This window comes from Schistocerca nitens, chromosome 1, assembly GCF_023898315.1.
Source record: "Schistocerca nitens isolate TAMUIC-IGC-003100 chromosome 1, iqSchNite1.1, whole genome shotgun sequence".
Taxonomy (NCBI): domain Eukaryota; kingdom Metazoa; phylum Arthropoda; class Insecta; order Orthoptera; family Acrididae; genus Schistocerca; species Schistocerca nitens.
In genome coordinates this window covers 759,645,166-759,661,207 of record NC_064614.1, presented here as the reverse complement: position 1 = coordinate 759,661,207, position 16,042 = coordinate 759,645,166, and the positions used below count along the sequence as shown (strand labels likewise).

At 37.8% G+C, this 16,042-nt stretch overlaps 1 protein-coding gene across 2 annotated transcripts in view; it reads right to left on the bottom strand.

Moving 5' to 3' along the window:
- LOC126237024 (IQ domain-containing protein E-like) overlaps positions 1 to 16,042 on the bottom strand; it is a 285,500-nt gene that overhangs the window by 114,380 nt on the left and 155,078 nt on the right. For both annotated transcript variants that reach the window (XM_049946781.1, XM_049946771.1), the window contains exons 5-6: positions 3,339 to 3,582; positions 3,017 to 3,146 (exon numbers count right to left, since the gene is read on the bottom strand). In XM_049946781.1, coding sequence (XP_049802738.1) covers positions 3,017 to 3,146; positions 3,339 to 3,582 — 374 coding nt within the window. The remainder of the gene's footprint in view (positions 1 to 3,016; positions 3,147 to 3,338; positions 3,583 to 16,042) is intronic.

Genomic DNA, 16,042 nt, shown 5'->3' with positions numbered 1-16,042 from the left:
AAACACTGGCTATTATTTATGCAGTTCAAAACTTAGAATCGTCTTATACTGAATAAAGTTCTATCTGATTACAGGTCATAGGCCCCTTTTCTCACTCTATCGTCATACCAACTGTTACCAGACAAAATGGCACAGTGACTACATATATGGCTACTATAGCTATGCAATTTTCAATTCTCTATACATTATCACCCAATGGTACAATAGTCAAATGCTGATGCTCTTTTTTTTTTCATCCCATGGGCCCAGTTGTGGAGTTTGACTCATTTTGTTTTCAATTAGATCATAGTTTGCAGAACACATTGTACAATTTTCTGCTTATAGTGAAAGAGCAATTACGAATATAAGGCTGAATGGAGAGAAGCTGAAAGAAATACAAGTCTTTGTCTACTTGGGAAGCAGAATAACATCAGATGGTCGTAGTAGGAAAGATGTAATAAGTAGAATAAATCAGGCAAAGACTGCATTCTATAAAAGGAAAGGACTCCTCACATCAAATATGATAAGTCTGGCGTTAAGGAAGCGGTTAATAAAGACCTTTGTTGGGAGTGTGCTTCTCTACGGCAGCGAAACCTGGACACTTGGAGAGGACGAAAGAAGAAGGATTGAAGGATTCGAAATGTGGTGTCTGCGAAGGATGTTAAAAATTCCATGGACGGCCAGGATGACAAATGAAGAAGTCCTGCAGAGAGCGGAGGAAGTTCCAGTTCTTTGGAAGACGGTCAAGAAGAGGAGAGATATATGGATGGGACACATTCTGAGACATGAAAGTCTTCTCCACACTATAATGGAAGGCCTTGTGGAGGGCAAAAGGGCAAGAGGCAGACCTAGAAGAAAGTACATAAGCCAGATAATGCAGGACCTAGGATGCGGAAGTTTCACGGAATTGAAGAGGCTGGCCGACAATCGCACTGAATGGAGAGCTGCTGCAAATCAATCTTAGGATTGGCAACTTAAGAAGAAGATAGTGAAAGAAGTTGTCACCACTCTGACTACAGATCCCACCCTCAGTTGGGTTCTCCATCACTTACAGTGAGGATGGATAGATTGATTGGCTGTGGATGCCCCTTTGGCACTACACATTTTTCATTCATGATACTTGCATTCAGTAAGGCATCCTGTTGCTGGCAATTTAGTCACTGCACCACAAGGTTGTAATTTCAGAACAACTTTGTCTGCCAGTTCTTAAACTGCTATGAGGCATGGCACATACAAAAAATTTAGCTCAGCAGCATATTTAATGACCAAGAATTAATGTGGAAAGAAAGGAAACCAACTGGGCATGCACTGCTTGCTCGAAACAGCGGTCATAATCACTGCAGCAGTTCTCCCCATAATCAACACTGCAGAAGCTGCAGGAAAGAGTCACTACAGGTTATGCAGGGCCTTTGCTACACTTGATGTGGCTTCTTGTAGTAAACTTCTTATCAGACTTCCCTAAGTGCCCAAAATAACATCTACTACTACAGCAGTCATTATCATAAGACTTATGACTATTTTCACAACAAAAGGGCCCCAGGAACAATCATTTCTAATAATGGGCCCCAATTCCCTTCTTCCAAATTTAAATCATTCTGTGACAGGAATGACATCTGACACTGCACCACTGCTACTTTTCATCCAAACACTGAAGCTAAGCACTTGCTGAGGAGCTTAAAGATATTTGCGGAAGGCACTCACCACCATGCCATGAGACTATCCCCTAATAATTTTCCTAACCTATACAGGTCAACAGCAGTAAACGTTTGCAGCTCATGTGGGACACTAAATGGCTGTTACATCTTCTGCATCCACTGCCTCTGACAATATCACAAGGGCAGCATCTGTACACACTATCACCAAAGTGTGGGTCCATACATTCAGGCATAACCCACTTGACACTGGGCACAGTCATAGGTAATCAAGAACACCACATGTTCTCTGTTGTGGTTCATGGTACACACCTGATGCACCACATGAATCAGGTGACACTGTGGCATCTGGAGGACTTGTCATCGCCATTCCTGTCACCACAGCAAGATCATAGGTGGTGCGTAAAACAATATAGACTGCCACCACCATGCCCCCAGCAGAGATGCAACCTCTACCTATGAGTCAACATACCATGATTATGGCCCATTCCATATCCTTAGCCAAGCCGGATGACTCAGTGACATAGGGCTAGACGGAAATGGAAATGCAGCCAACCCCTCCATGCCAGCCTCTTCCGGAAACTTCATTAACCTCAATACCTTCAGTGGCAGACTCGAAGCAGTGGGCAGCAGAACCAAGCTTGGAAATGCTGGCACAAAAGAGAGTGCCACAGTATTCTCTGACACCTGCAACATCTGTGGTGGAAACTCCAAAATAAGATGGCAAGAACCACTTATCCATGGTACTGCTGTGTTTACTTAGTTTAGTTTACAATGCATGTCAGCCTCTGTTTATCAGACCACAGTTTCTGTTTGGATTGCTCTATGTACTGTATGTAGTACTGTTATGTTTGATCTTCAGCTAAGGACATGGAGTCCTGAGGTTATTTTTTGTATGTGCCATATGTATTCACTCCTCTAGAGCATGTGCCTGTTCACTGTTATAAAGTAGAGTCTGTGCAAATTCTAAATCAGTCATCAAAATACTGTGTGCAATAATGTAATCATTAACTTGTCTGGAAACCTGACAACACATCAACAGTCACATATGTTGAGGAAAATACCAAAGATGACAATTACTCTGAATGCATTACGAGATAGTGAAAAATTTGGGTTACTCTTTTTATACATATAGTTAATTATTGCTAATGGGTCACTGAAACAGTCCAACAAAAAAAAGTCTTTTGATTCACCTTTTTACTGTATCCTACTTCTCTGTGAAAATTAATCAAATTTAATTTGTCAACTGTTACATACAGCATAATTTTGCACTGTTAAAACTTTTACCCTACTTTTATATATTTATTCTTTCCTATTTATTATCTTCTCAAAAAGTTTATTTGTAGTAAGAGAAAATGTCAAAGCACAGGAATGTGTTCATTCACCAGTTCTGTCAAGCCATAGTCTCCAGTGTATCTGCTTCTTTCACATGCTCTCTGCATTTTTAATTCACATATTCTGTCTTTCCTTTCTTCAAGTGTCTTTATATGAGACACCAAAAGTTGAATTTCATTGCTAAGAACAAAATCAGACAATATCAGATGAAATGACAAGAAATAATTAAATAACACATGTCAGTAAGCTTCATGCTCTAGACAGTAACACATTTAGGCAATCTGTCTATGTTTAATTTCCTTCTAGAATATGTTATAGGTAGATTCTAATTTGCGTCACATGCAATAAAAAATAACTTATTAAAAAACTCACTTCTTGTCTGCTACTAGTTGTAACATAATCTTCCTCTGTTTCTTTAATTTTCTGACAGATTTAATTAATCTTTTTACATCACTGTCATCTAATGTTTCCTCAGGATCACTTGTATAACAAAAATTATCAAAAATTTCAAAATCTGAGCAATCTGGATTCTCTGCACCTGTTGCTGTGCTGATGTGTACTGACTTCTTTTCAGTCATTTCTGTTACTGGTATTGTTTCACCTATATTCTGAATATCTACAATGGAAATGAATATGAAACACTTTAAGAAAAATATACACATTCTTTTATATCCAAATTTTTGTACTAAAAGAACACTTCAGAGGTGGGAACTGAATCAGAGAACATAAACTCTAGAAATGAGTTTGAACATACACTAACAAATAGTGGCTGATAACACACTATTATAAGCTCACACATTATGTAGCACAATTATTAATGATGCTTAAAGAATGTCAGAAGTACTGATGATTCAGTGACAATGAACGGAGTAGCAGTTACAAAGATATTATAGATTTCTTTTTTCTTTTAAACATTTGCAGTGGCTGATAGATGGATTTTAAATTAGGACAGCATTTTACTTCATCATTTCTGAAATGCAAATACATAATAAATATATTTCAATGGCCACATTTATTCTCTACATACATCATTATCCTTAACATAATAGCAATGACAGTACTTTGTTAAGAAACAAACTATTTGATAAACATAACTGCTTTTTTTCATTCAGTGAAGTACTTGAGACATGACCATACAAAATGCATAGGAGTAAGGACAGCAAAAATACTTCCTTTGATGTTGACATTACATCATATGATTGCAATACTCAATTTGTTAATGCTTGTGACTTGAGCAACACTGCTGCAAATGAAGAAAACCACAAATATGACAGCATGCAAAACTCAAATGATGCAAACAACTTCCATCAATGTTTTGTTCATGTAGTTACTACCTTTAAATGAAAATAACAAAAAGTAAATCATATTAGCACAGCAATAGCAAAAGCAAATCACTTAAAATCAAAGAAAATTAACAGTCTCTGCAAACAAATTTTGTGATGAAAAACATCGTGGGTATAATAGTACAACCACTACATCCCATGATTAATTACATATTTAGTGGTGGTTATTACCCTTTATCCTGCACAAAATGATAGTTCTTACACCTCCACTTATAAAAGGATGACAAGTCATATTCTAATAATTAGCACCCAATCTCTTTTGTGCTCAACCCTTAGAAAGTTGTTGAGTACCATATGCAGCTCAAAATGTGTGAACATCTGTCAACAAATAGCATTCTAAGTAATTTCTGTCACAGTTACAAGTCGTTTGTCAACAGTGAAAACAGTTGAAGGTATTGTTTCATTTGTACTTTCTCACTTGAATTGATATTATATGTTAATGCTATGTTAGTGAATCTCAGCACGACATTCGACTGTCAGCCGCATAATTATGCTAAAACAACTCTACTGCTAAGAATTTAAAGGTACAAAACTCTCTTTGATCAGATTACACCTGTTGTTGTTGTTGTGGTCTTCAGTCCAGAGACTGGTTTGATGCAGCTCTCCATGCTACTCTATCCTGTGCAAGCTTCCTTCATCTCCCAGTACTTACTGCAACCTACATCCTAATCAATCTGCTTCGTGTATTCATCTCTTGGTCTCCCTCTGTGATTTTTATCCTCCACGCTGCCCTACAATGCTAAATTTGTGATCCCCTGATGCCTCAGAACATGTCCTACCAACCGGTACCTTCTTCTAGTCAAGTTGTGCCACAAACTCCTCTTTTCCCCAATTCTATTCAATACCTCCTCATTAGTTATGTGATCTATCCATCTAATCTTCAGCATTCTTCCGTAGCACCACATTTCGAAAGCTTCTATTCTCTTCTTGTCCAAACTATTTATCATCCATGTTTCACTTCCATACATGGCTACACTCCATACAAATACTTTCAGAAATGACTTCCTGACACTTAAATCTATACTCAATGTTAACAAATTTCTCTTCTTCAGAAACGCTTTCCTTGCCATTGCCAGTCTACATTTTATATCCTCTCTACTTCGACCATCATCAGTCATTTTGCTCCCCAAATAGCAAAACTCCTTTACTTCTTTAAGTGTCTCATTTCCTAATCTAATTCCCTCAGCATCACCAGACTTAATTCGACTACATTCCATTATCCTTGTTTTGCTTTTGTTGATGTTCATCTTATATCAGGATGTATACGACCCAGGACAACCGGGAGATCTGGGAAAAACCCGGGAATAGTTTAGAATTCCGGGAATTTTTTATTGTTGTAGTTTTCGGTTAAATTTTTGTGATTTTTTTGCTGCTAAGTATTGTATTGTATTGTATATTTATTGGTCCTGTGAATCATACAGTGTACAGGGGTATATAATTATATAGAACAAGTCAAATAATTTGCAATAAAGTTTAACAGAAAAAGCTGTTGTATGGTTTTCAGTGTATAGTACTATAACTCTAACATATGGGAATAAGATTTCACAAATAAATTTTACACGCACACAATTCATACTTTTGGCCTTGATTATACACACACACACATGTATGTAATAGACCACATATAATACACACATAAATCTACATGTACACATTTCTTATTTTGGCCTTAATTGTATAAACTATTTAAATTTTTCATATATTTACATTGTAGATAAAAATTCATCAACACTATAGTAACAATTCTGTAGCAAGTAGTCACTCACTGCAGGTTTGAATTTATGCATGCCAGTTATTGCCTTAATTTCTTTAGGTAGTTTGTTATGTGAAAACTGCATATGTAAATCTTGATTATTTCTTGTGTTGTATGAATGGATATTTTGTTGTTTTTGAGCAATCTTGTTATTTTCATTTACGATTTTCCTTATAAACATTATTGTTTCTAGGATATATAGGCATGGTAATGGAAGAATATGAAGCTTTTTAAATGAGGGTTTGAATGAAGATCGAGGTGCTAAGCCTTCCATGGCTCTTATAATTCTTTTTTGTGCAATAAAACAGCTTTTGCTGGGTGGTGAATTTCCCCAGAAAATTAAACCATATCTTAGTAGTGATTCTGCTTGGGCATAGTACACATTTTTATAGCTTGCATAGATGTGCATCCAGCAAGAATTTTTATACTATAACAAATGGTATTTAATTTACTACATAGGTGTTGTGTGTGTTTCTGCCATCTTAGGTCATCTTGGATCCAAACTCCCAAAAATTTGGTGCTATTTACAATTTCAAGTCTTTTGCCCAACAGTTCTATGGTTGCAGTTAATGGCTGTTTATTCTGCACTGTGTGTAGATGCATAGTGTTTGTTTTATGTGTGTTTATTATTAAGTTGTTCATTGCGAACCATTTTGATACATGTGTAGTGCTCTTTTTTATTTCATTTTGGAGCTCTTCTGGGGTCTTTCCTTAGATAAGTATATTTGTATCATCGGCATATTTAATGTACTTATAGTTAGGGCTGGATGGTTCCAGGTCATTTACAAACAGCAAGAACAGGATTGGTCCCAGTACGGAACCCTGTGGCACACCGTATTTAACACACTGTTTTTCTGATTGATAGGAAGTTAAATTTTTTCCTTCTTTGTACAAGACTTCAACTATTTGGTGTCTGTTTTGTAGATATGACTTTACCCATTCATATGCTGGGCCTCTGACACCAACATTTTCTAACTTTCTAAGCAAAAGACCATGGTTAATGATGTCAAATGCTTTTGAAAGATCTAGGAAAATTGCTGCAATGTGTTCTTTTTTATCTAATGCATTTAAAGCTTCATTTAAGAAATCGATAATAGCTGTCTCAGTGGATTTACATTTTCGTAAACCATGCTTTGTAGCTGAGAAAAGTTTATTTTTTTCAATGAAATCTACGAGTCTTTTATAAAAGATTTTTTCAATTATTTTAGAAAAAACAGATAGTAGAGAGACTGGCCTATAATTTGTTATATCTGTTTTTTCACCCTTTTTGAACAATGGCTTCACTTTAGCTTTTTTTATCTTTTCTGGGAAGATTCCCTGAGAAAGTGAATATTGCATATGCCTACCATTGGCTTAACTACTAAGGGTGCACATTTTTTAATGATATGGTCCGGTATGTTGTCAGTACCAGAGGAAAATTTTGATTTTAGCTCCCCTATTGTTTTTAGCATTTCCTGTTCATCTGTTGGGTGTAGGAAGAGAGACTTGTTACTAAGGATAGTTTTAATCTGATTTGCAGTGACAGCATTTTGAAAGTTTTGCTTCACCAGAATCTCAGCTGCCTCAGAGAAATATGAGTAAAAATTACTCTCACAAAGGATATTACTGTATCCCGCTACTGCAGAATAACTCTGCAGTAACAATACATTAAAAAAAATAAGGGAAATGAAATTTAAGTTACAAAGGAAATGCGCTGTATACAACAAAAAAACACAGTGGTCAGACGAGCATCTGCCAATAGCAAAGTGTGTCAAAGCCTTTCGAAAGACTATGCAATGCCTCATAACAACAAATTGCCTCCGATGAGCGTGACGTGACAACTGTTTAAATTAGATTCGTTTGAGCAGTAGCAGGCGGACTGTTGGGTATACACAGTTGCTTCAGGTTACAGAAGTGTGACTAGGTGCCTCTGTCTAGTATTGTCCCGGTTCGTAAATATCGTAGATCCTGAGCTGATGCACAGAAGATCCGGAGCTGATGCACAGAGCAGTCTTGAGTTGTGATGGGGAGGTGGGTCATCTCCACATGACCTGTGTTTACGTTCAGTGATTTTTTTGTTTCCTAATCGTTTATTGCTCTCAAGTTAAATGAAAACAAAGGGGATTTTTTTGGCCGGGAGCTAGCAAATGAATTAAAATACGTTCGCATAATTACGGAAGGCTAAAATATGTTATTAGTTTCAGATTTTATTTCCACGTTTCTGTCAGTCAAGCATTAATCGCCTTGCAGAACAATGAAGTTATTTTTGTCAGTTTGCTAAAGAGATTTGGCTTTTATTAAATCTTTTCTGCTGAGGCAGTCAATTTATTTGAAACAAAGTGTTTAATTTCACACTGTTGTTAGTTTCAACTGTTCGCTGCATTTCAATGGACGCATGGCATTATGCCATAATAAAGAACCAAACATGAGATAATACAGTACTGGTACTCAAAGAAAATTTGCATCCTGGACATACGAATGTGCACTTTAAGCCGAATTATGCATTTTAGTATGGACACGAAATTCCGATGAAGTATCCTCTGATGTCGTCATTTATTTTATGTCATAATGTAAGATCTTTTAATGTTTTACACATAGGAACATTGGGTTTTGCGTCATCGTAGCTGCGCAAGCGCGGTGACGCCTGTTGTCCGGCGCTCCCTGGCAACTGCTGAAACGAACCTACTGCTAACAGGTCGCAGGAAAATGTTGCAATTGGTGATTTGAAAAGCATTACATTCAAAGTACATTTCCGTTTACGCAAGATGAACTACGTGTGAGAATGTATGATGAATTTCTTAAATCACAAAGTGTTTGACTCTCATTTAAAAATCAACTCTTTGAGGATGACCATTTAGAATAATTTGGAGCCCAGAAGATCAGACATTTACATCATTATTAAAAATTTACTGGCACATTTGTGTGATGTATCTTAAAGTGTAACATGCGCAAAAAAAAATCAACATTATATGTGGAAGCTTAGCTTCTCTTCCAGCTTATTAATCTTCTTATGTGAATGCTATGTATATTAATTTAAACCATTAACTTTCATTATTTGTGTGTTCGCGCTACTTAAGAGTGATCTTGCTAATGACTGACTGCATCACGGGTCTTATGCTGTCATCAACTGGCGAGATCACGTGACATGAGTTATGACTGGCTTACAAAAGCGCATCGCAATCTCGATTTCAATGCTTCAGAAAGTGACATGCGGTGTTTGTTGGAACTCAGATTTATACCTTCGTAATACGAAAATATGCAGCGTATGTGTTGCTGCACATCAAAGGTCTTTCGAAACGTGCCCCCCCCCCCCCCCCCCGAAATTAGTTTTCTAAAGTGATGGGAAATTCTACGTTGGTATATAAAACCATAAACATTCAAAGCATTGATGAGTTACAGTGCTACGGTATGGCTATCTGTATCGTTGAGGCATGCAAGCTTCCCCACCAACGGCAAAGTCCATGGTTCATGGGGGGGACAAACAGCATAGTGAACACATAACTGTGGCCAAGATAGACACAAAGCCCACGCCTATTACAGTAGTACAAGTTTATATGCTAACTAGCTCTGCAGATGATGAAGAAATTGATGAAATGCATGATGACATAAAAGAAATTCTTCAAGTAGTGAAGGGAGACGAAAATTTAATAGTCATGGGTGACTGGAATTCGACAGTAGGAAAAGGAAGAGAAGGAAACGTAGTAGGTGAATATGGATTGGGACTAAGAAATGAAAGCGGAAGCCGCATGGTAGAATTTTGCACAGAGCCTAACTTAATCAGAGCTAATACTTGGTTCAAGAATCATGAAAGACGGTTGTATACATGGAAGAACCCTGGAGATACTAGAAGGTTTCAGATAGATTATATAATGGTAAAACAGAGATTTAGAAAACAGGTTTTAAATTATAAGACATTTCCAGGGGCAGATGTGTACTCTGACCACAATCTATTGGTTATGAACTGTAGATTAAAATTGAAGAAACTGCAAAAAGGTGGGAATTTAAGGACATGGGATCTGGATAAACTGAAAGAACCAGAGGTTGTACAGAGTTTCAGGGAGAGCATAAGGGAACAATTGACAGGAATGGGGGAAAGAAATACAGTAGAAGAAGAATGGGTAGCTTTGAGGAATGAAATAGTGAAGGCAGCAGAGGAACAAGTAGGTAAAAAGACGAGGGCTAGTAGAAATCCTTGGGTAACAGAAGAGCCATAATATGTCTGCTTGTGAGATGTCTGCTTGTGTCTGTATATGTGTGGATAGATATGTGTGTGTGTGCGAGTGTATACCCGTCCGTTTTTCCCCCTAAGGTAGGTCTTTCCGCTCCCGGGATTGGAATGACTCCTTACCTTCTCCCTTAAAACCCACATCCTTTCGTCTTTCCCTCTCCTTCCCTCTTTCCTGATGAGGCAACAGTTTGTTGCGAAAGCTTGAATTTTGTGTGTATGTTTGTGTTCGTTTGTGTGTCTGTCGACCTGCCAGCACTTTCATTTGGTAAGCCACATCATCTTTGTTTTTAGATATATTTTTCCTATGTGGAATGTTTCCCTCTATTATATATATATATATATATATATATATATATATATATATATATATATATATATATATATATATATATATAAAAAGAAAGATGATGAGACTTACCAAACAAAAGCGCTGGCAGGTCGATAGACACACAAACAAACAAATATACACACAAAATTCAAGCTTTCGCAACAAACTGTTGCCTCATCAGGAAAGAGGGAAGGAGAGGGAAAGACGAAAGGATGTGGGTTATATATATATATAATGATCCAACTCCCCAAGACACTATCCAAATTGAACCTTGCCTGGAACAGTTCCATCCTCCGTCACAGCGGGACCCACCTCCTCTTCCTCAAAATCATCCTCTCCAAACCTTCCAGGAATTTCTAACTTCCAGGATTCTGTGTCTGTATATGTGTGGATGGATATGTGTGTGTGTGCGAGTGTATACCCGTCCCTTTTTCCCCTAAGGTAAGTCTTTCCGCTCCCGGGATTGGAATTACTCCTTACCCTCTCCCTTAAAACCCACATCCTTTCGTCTTTCCCTCTCCTTCCCCTCTTTCCTGATGAGGCAACAGTCTGTTGCGAAAGCTTGAATTTTGTGTGTGTGTTTGTGTGTCTATCGACCTGCCAGCGCTTTCGTTCGGTAAGTCACATCATCTTTGTGTATATATATATATATAAAAACAAAGATGATGTGACTTACCATACGAAAGCGCTGGCAGGTCGATAGACACACAAACAAACACAATCATACACACAAAATTCTAGCTTTCGCAACCAACGGTTGCTTCATCAGGAAAGAGGGAAGGAGAGGGAAAGACGAAAGGATGTGGGTTTTAAGGGAGAGGGTAAGGAGTCATTCCAATCCCGGGAGCGGAAAGACTTACCTTAGGGGGAAAAAAGGACAGGTATACACTCGCACACACACCCATATCCATATGATGCCACATTTGTTATGGATGGAAAAAAACACGACAGAATTAAAGCATCAAAGCAGGTATCACCTCAGAGAAACAGTATATAGTTTTTGTGAATCAATACACCTTGTGATAATCATGAAAAAATCGTAAATATTCTCTTTAGTTTATATACCAAAGATAATGGTGATGGCTGTGTACTTTCTAAACTTCTTGGAATTCATCTGCACTCAAAACTAACATGAAAAAAATTGTACCAAATATTTGTGCATAAAGTTATCAAATGTAACAAACACTGATGGACCAAAACATAATAACCATCTGTTTCATATTCTGTTGATGTGCTTTTGGAACACAACACATTATCAGTTTTGCATAGCATGGATTCGGCACATCAACGTTAGTTTTCCAAAATTTTGTGGCATAACGTATCTATGCATAGGCCACACAGTTCCCCTAAATTACATGCCTGAGGTTCATTGGTGTGGAGTTGGTGCCCAGTAACATACCAGTTGTGTTCCATCATGTTCAGCCCAAGAAAGATTTGGTGGCCCAGACATCAATGTGAATTAACCATCATGCCCATCAAATCACTTTAGTATGAATCTGGCCTAGTGACACAAGCAGTTACCCTGCTGGGTGACGTCATTCACTTCAGGGAAGATGCAATAATGTTCATATAGTCCACAGTTGTCACAATGCCTTTGATTAGTACCACAGGCTCAATGTAAACCCATTTCAGTGTCCACTATTGCCCTGTTTCTGTAGGGCAGTTCATGTTTTGAGCAGCCGTTTGCCTGGACAATGGCATATCTGGTCACTACTATCAACTTGGTATAACTATAAGTGTGTTCCATCTGACCAGGCAATGTGTTTCCAATGATCCATGCTTCCAATCTCAATGATTGTAATTAATGATGTCATTAAATAAATATGGGAAAATGTAGGAGGGGGGGGGGGGGGGGATGCCTGCTGTGCCGCCCAATGTTCAACAATATGCACTGCTTGATAGGCTCTGTACCGCTTTATTTTCTTATTTTTTTTAAACCAAAAAAGAGGGAGAGTGCGTGCGGGTGGGGGGGGGGGGGGGTGGGAGGGGGGGGGGTTCAGACAAGACTCATATGCATCTTCAAAAAATATTATTCTATGTTACTTGGTAAATAAAAGGAAAACCAACAAAATCAAATACAGTGTGAGTCGGTTCACCAGTAACAGACATATGCCAGAAATAGCACATTAACATCCTAGCTGCCACACCTATGAAAATTCAAGAAAGCTACACAGGCAAGGGTTTATAATTATTGAACGTGTTACTAGCATAAGCATATGGTGTGTCTGACAGTGCATTCAGAACATTCAGAAACACTACACAAAAATGGCTTAGAGAAAGGGCATTTGTGTATTAGATGTATATTACTCATGCAAATAAAGTTAACACTCGTTGCGGTGGCTGATGGGAGCGACAGTAAATGGCAAATGCCTTTACGGTCACTCCCATCAGCCATGGCACCGAATGTCAACTTTGTTTGCATGTGTAATAGTTTTCACAGTGAAAATACAGGATGACATTTATTGAACTATAAGAAATAAAATCATCATAGCTTCTAAGTGGTTTGTGTTAGAATGTTCAAACTGCACGGTTGGCTGTGGAACATGATGAGAATTAGTATAGTTTGGATTTGTCTTGAAGCCCACTTTCATAGGGATTGGTTTGCCAATAAGAAAAATTGGCATTTTGAAGGGACTGAGAATCTGCATTTCATGATTGAAAAGTCTCCTCACCCTCAACGAGTGACTGTGTGGTGTGCAACATTCAGTCACAGAATAATCAGTGCGATATTCCCTGATGGCATGGTGACTACCAAACAGTTCATGAAGGTTTTGGAAGATGATTTCAACCCCATTATCAAAAGTGAACCTGGTTTCAAAAGATATGGTGCACACATGACTGAGCTCGACTTCATCGAAGTAGGAGAGAACATGATGTCCTGGAGGAGCATTTGGGGACAACATTCTGGCTGTTGGGTACCCAGAGGCCACTGGGGCCTCGATTGGCCACCATGTTCTCCTGATCTGAATACATGCAACTCCTTTTTGTGGGGATACACTGAAGACAAGGAGTACAGCAATAACCTCAAAACCACTGCTGAGCTGAAAACATATATGCAGGATGTCATCGACAGCATTGTTGTTCCGACACTTCAGTGTATCGTGCAGAATTTCACTATTTGTCTGCACCACGTCACCATCAATGATGGCAAGCATATCGAACATGCCACAATCTAAATCTGAATATCTGTAGTGACATTTAGATGTTGAATAAATTCTGTGCACACTGTTGTTTGTAACCAAAATATGTTTTTTTTTTTTTTTTTTTTTTTTCATATAGTTAAATAATTGTCTCCCTGTATAAACCTGTGCATGTGTGTGAGAATATACACAAAATGATAAAAACAACTGCATTTATATGCTTAAAGATACATTCTACAATTCTTCAATTGCAAGAACATTCTGAGAGTAAACTTATAAATTTTCTATTTCTCATTCCTTTCTCAGTCCTCTATACTGTTACTACCTTAAAACAAACAGTTTCATTTCTAGAGCACATACAGTTTACTGTCAAAAGACAATAACATTCTCTACAATTAAATATAATTCTCATCTCTTTTTTGCAATGACTAGTAACAATAGGCTATATGCTATAACTTTAAATATATTTGCTGTGTTTAAGTGTGAAATTTCATGGCATTTGGTTTCGAGGTAGCTGATAAAGTATGAGTAGTCAAAAGAATTTTCATTCACAGCATGTGTTTGATAAGGGAGAAGACTTGGGAACATGCACGTAGTGCATGTAGATCAAGATCAGCGGACCATGTGTCAATCTCCTGAACAACATTATTCAGTGGTACTCATTACCTCATGGAGTGTGCACACAATATAATGTCGAATTTGCTATGTCTAGCATGAGAGTGAGGTGAAGCCTAGTGGCCCCTCATGACTTTTCAAGGTGGCTGGAATCCATGTTTGCAACAGATTTTACCCTCTCACTTTTCTCATTCTCATAATAAAAAGAACAGAAACACAGTAAAAGATTTTAAATGCTTTCATAACAGTCTTCTAAATTGAACAGCTATACTTATCATTCATTGTTATCATTGACTTCGTTATCCAAATAAATACTCATAATAGTCTTCACATATTCCTGTCCCAACTAAATCACTACCAGCAAAAATTAAAGAGGATTCAGTACAAACAAAACTAAGGTCAACAATGCTGACAAATTAAAATTTGTGCCCTGGACTAGAATAGGAGTCACTGTCCACTGTCTTTTTAAAGTTATGCTCTACTAATTGAGCAGTTAGCAAAGTATTGTTGCCAAAGGATAGAGATCAGGATTTAAACTGCAAGCAAACATAAAACTTTAAAATCAGGAAGGACCAATATGGAACTAACTGTCCTAAAGGATGCAAGTATTATTCTGGAAGGTAGCATATTGATAATATATTCAAATTACTGAAAACTATACAGACAAAGCCTTCATACTTCTTTTGTAAATAACAGTGTAGTATCATTCACCAAACAATAAACTGACACCCAATTGTTCTGCTGAGAAATAACAGGCATTCTTTCCCCCCCCCCCCCCCCCCCCCCCAAAGTAATCTCAGTGGGAACATACACACAATATGGTGGCAGCTGGTTACCAAATAAGCTGTTTAGATCTGGAACTACATTTCACCTTCAGCAAATTCATAATAGGGTATCAAGTCTTACTCAGTGTAAATGCACTATCTGCACTGGTGAGGTTGTTATTTTAAAGATTCTCTATTAAGTCCTTTATGCCCTACGTCTGAGGAGTAAGATATATATTTGCAGGTTGAGGATATGTGAGGCATACTGACCTACAATGCTCAGAAAGCCTGGGTAAGTTTAGACCTCAAAATAGTTATCTACTGTCAATAAAACTTTTCTGGTTTTGTGACCGCATTGTCAGTATGTAAAACTACTGATGTTTTGGTCACTGCTGCAATTGAAACGTCGGTAGTTTTGCATGCTGACAAAGCAGTCACAAACCCAGAAAATTTTATTGACTGTGACAATGGCCATGGAAGCCTGCACTTGTTGTTATCCATAGTCTACGGACAATGGGTACAATGTATCTTTAGGCATGGGGTACCAAAACAAAAACAAGAAGAGCAAAAGATACCAAAAATAAGTGTAACTACTATATGAAAAAGATTGATTGCTACCCACCACATAGAGGAGGCACCAAGTCGCAGACAGGCACAAAGATAAAAACGCTATGTATATTCAGCTTTTGGACAAATTCCTTCATCAGAAGTAGAAAATACACAAACATTCACACAACCACAACTCACACACACATGGCTACTGTCATCTCCAGACACTAAGGCCTGAATACGACTGCATCTGATGTGAGCAACAATGTACCTGGGTGGAGAGTGGGGGTGTGGAGGAGCAGGGATAGCATGTGGGAGAGTACTGGACATGGTGGGGATAAGATAAAATAATTTAATTATTGTTTGTTACTCATATT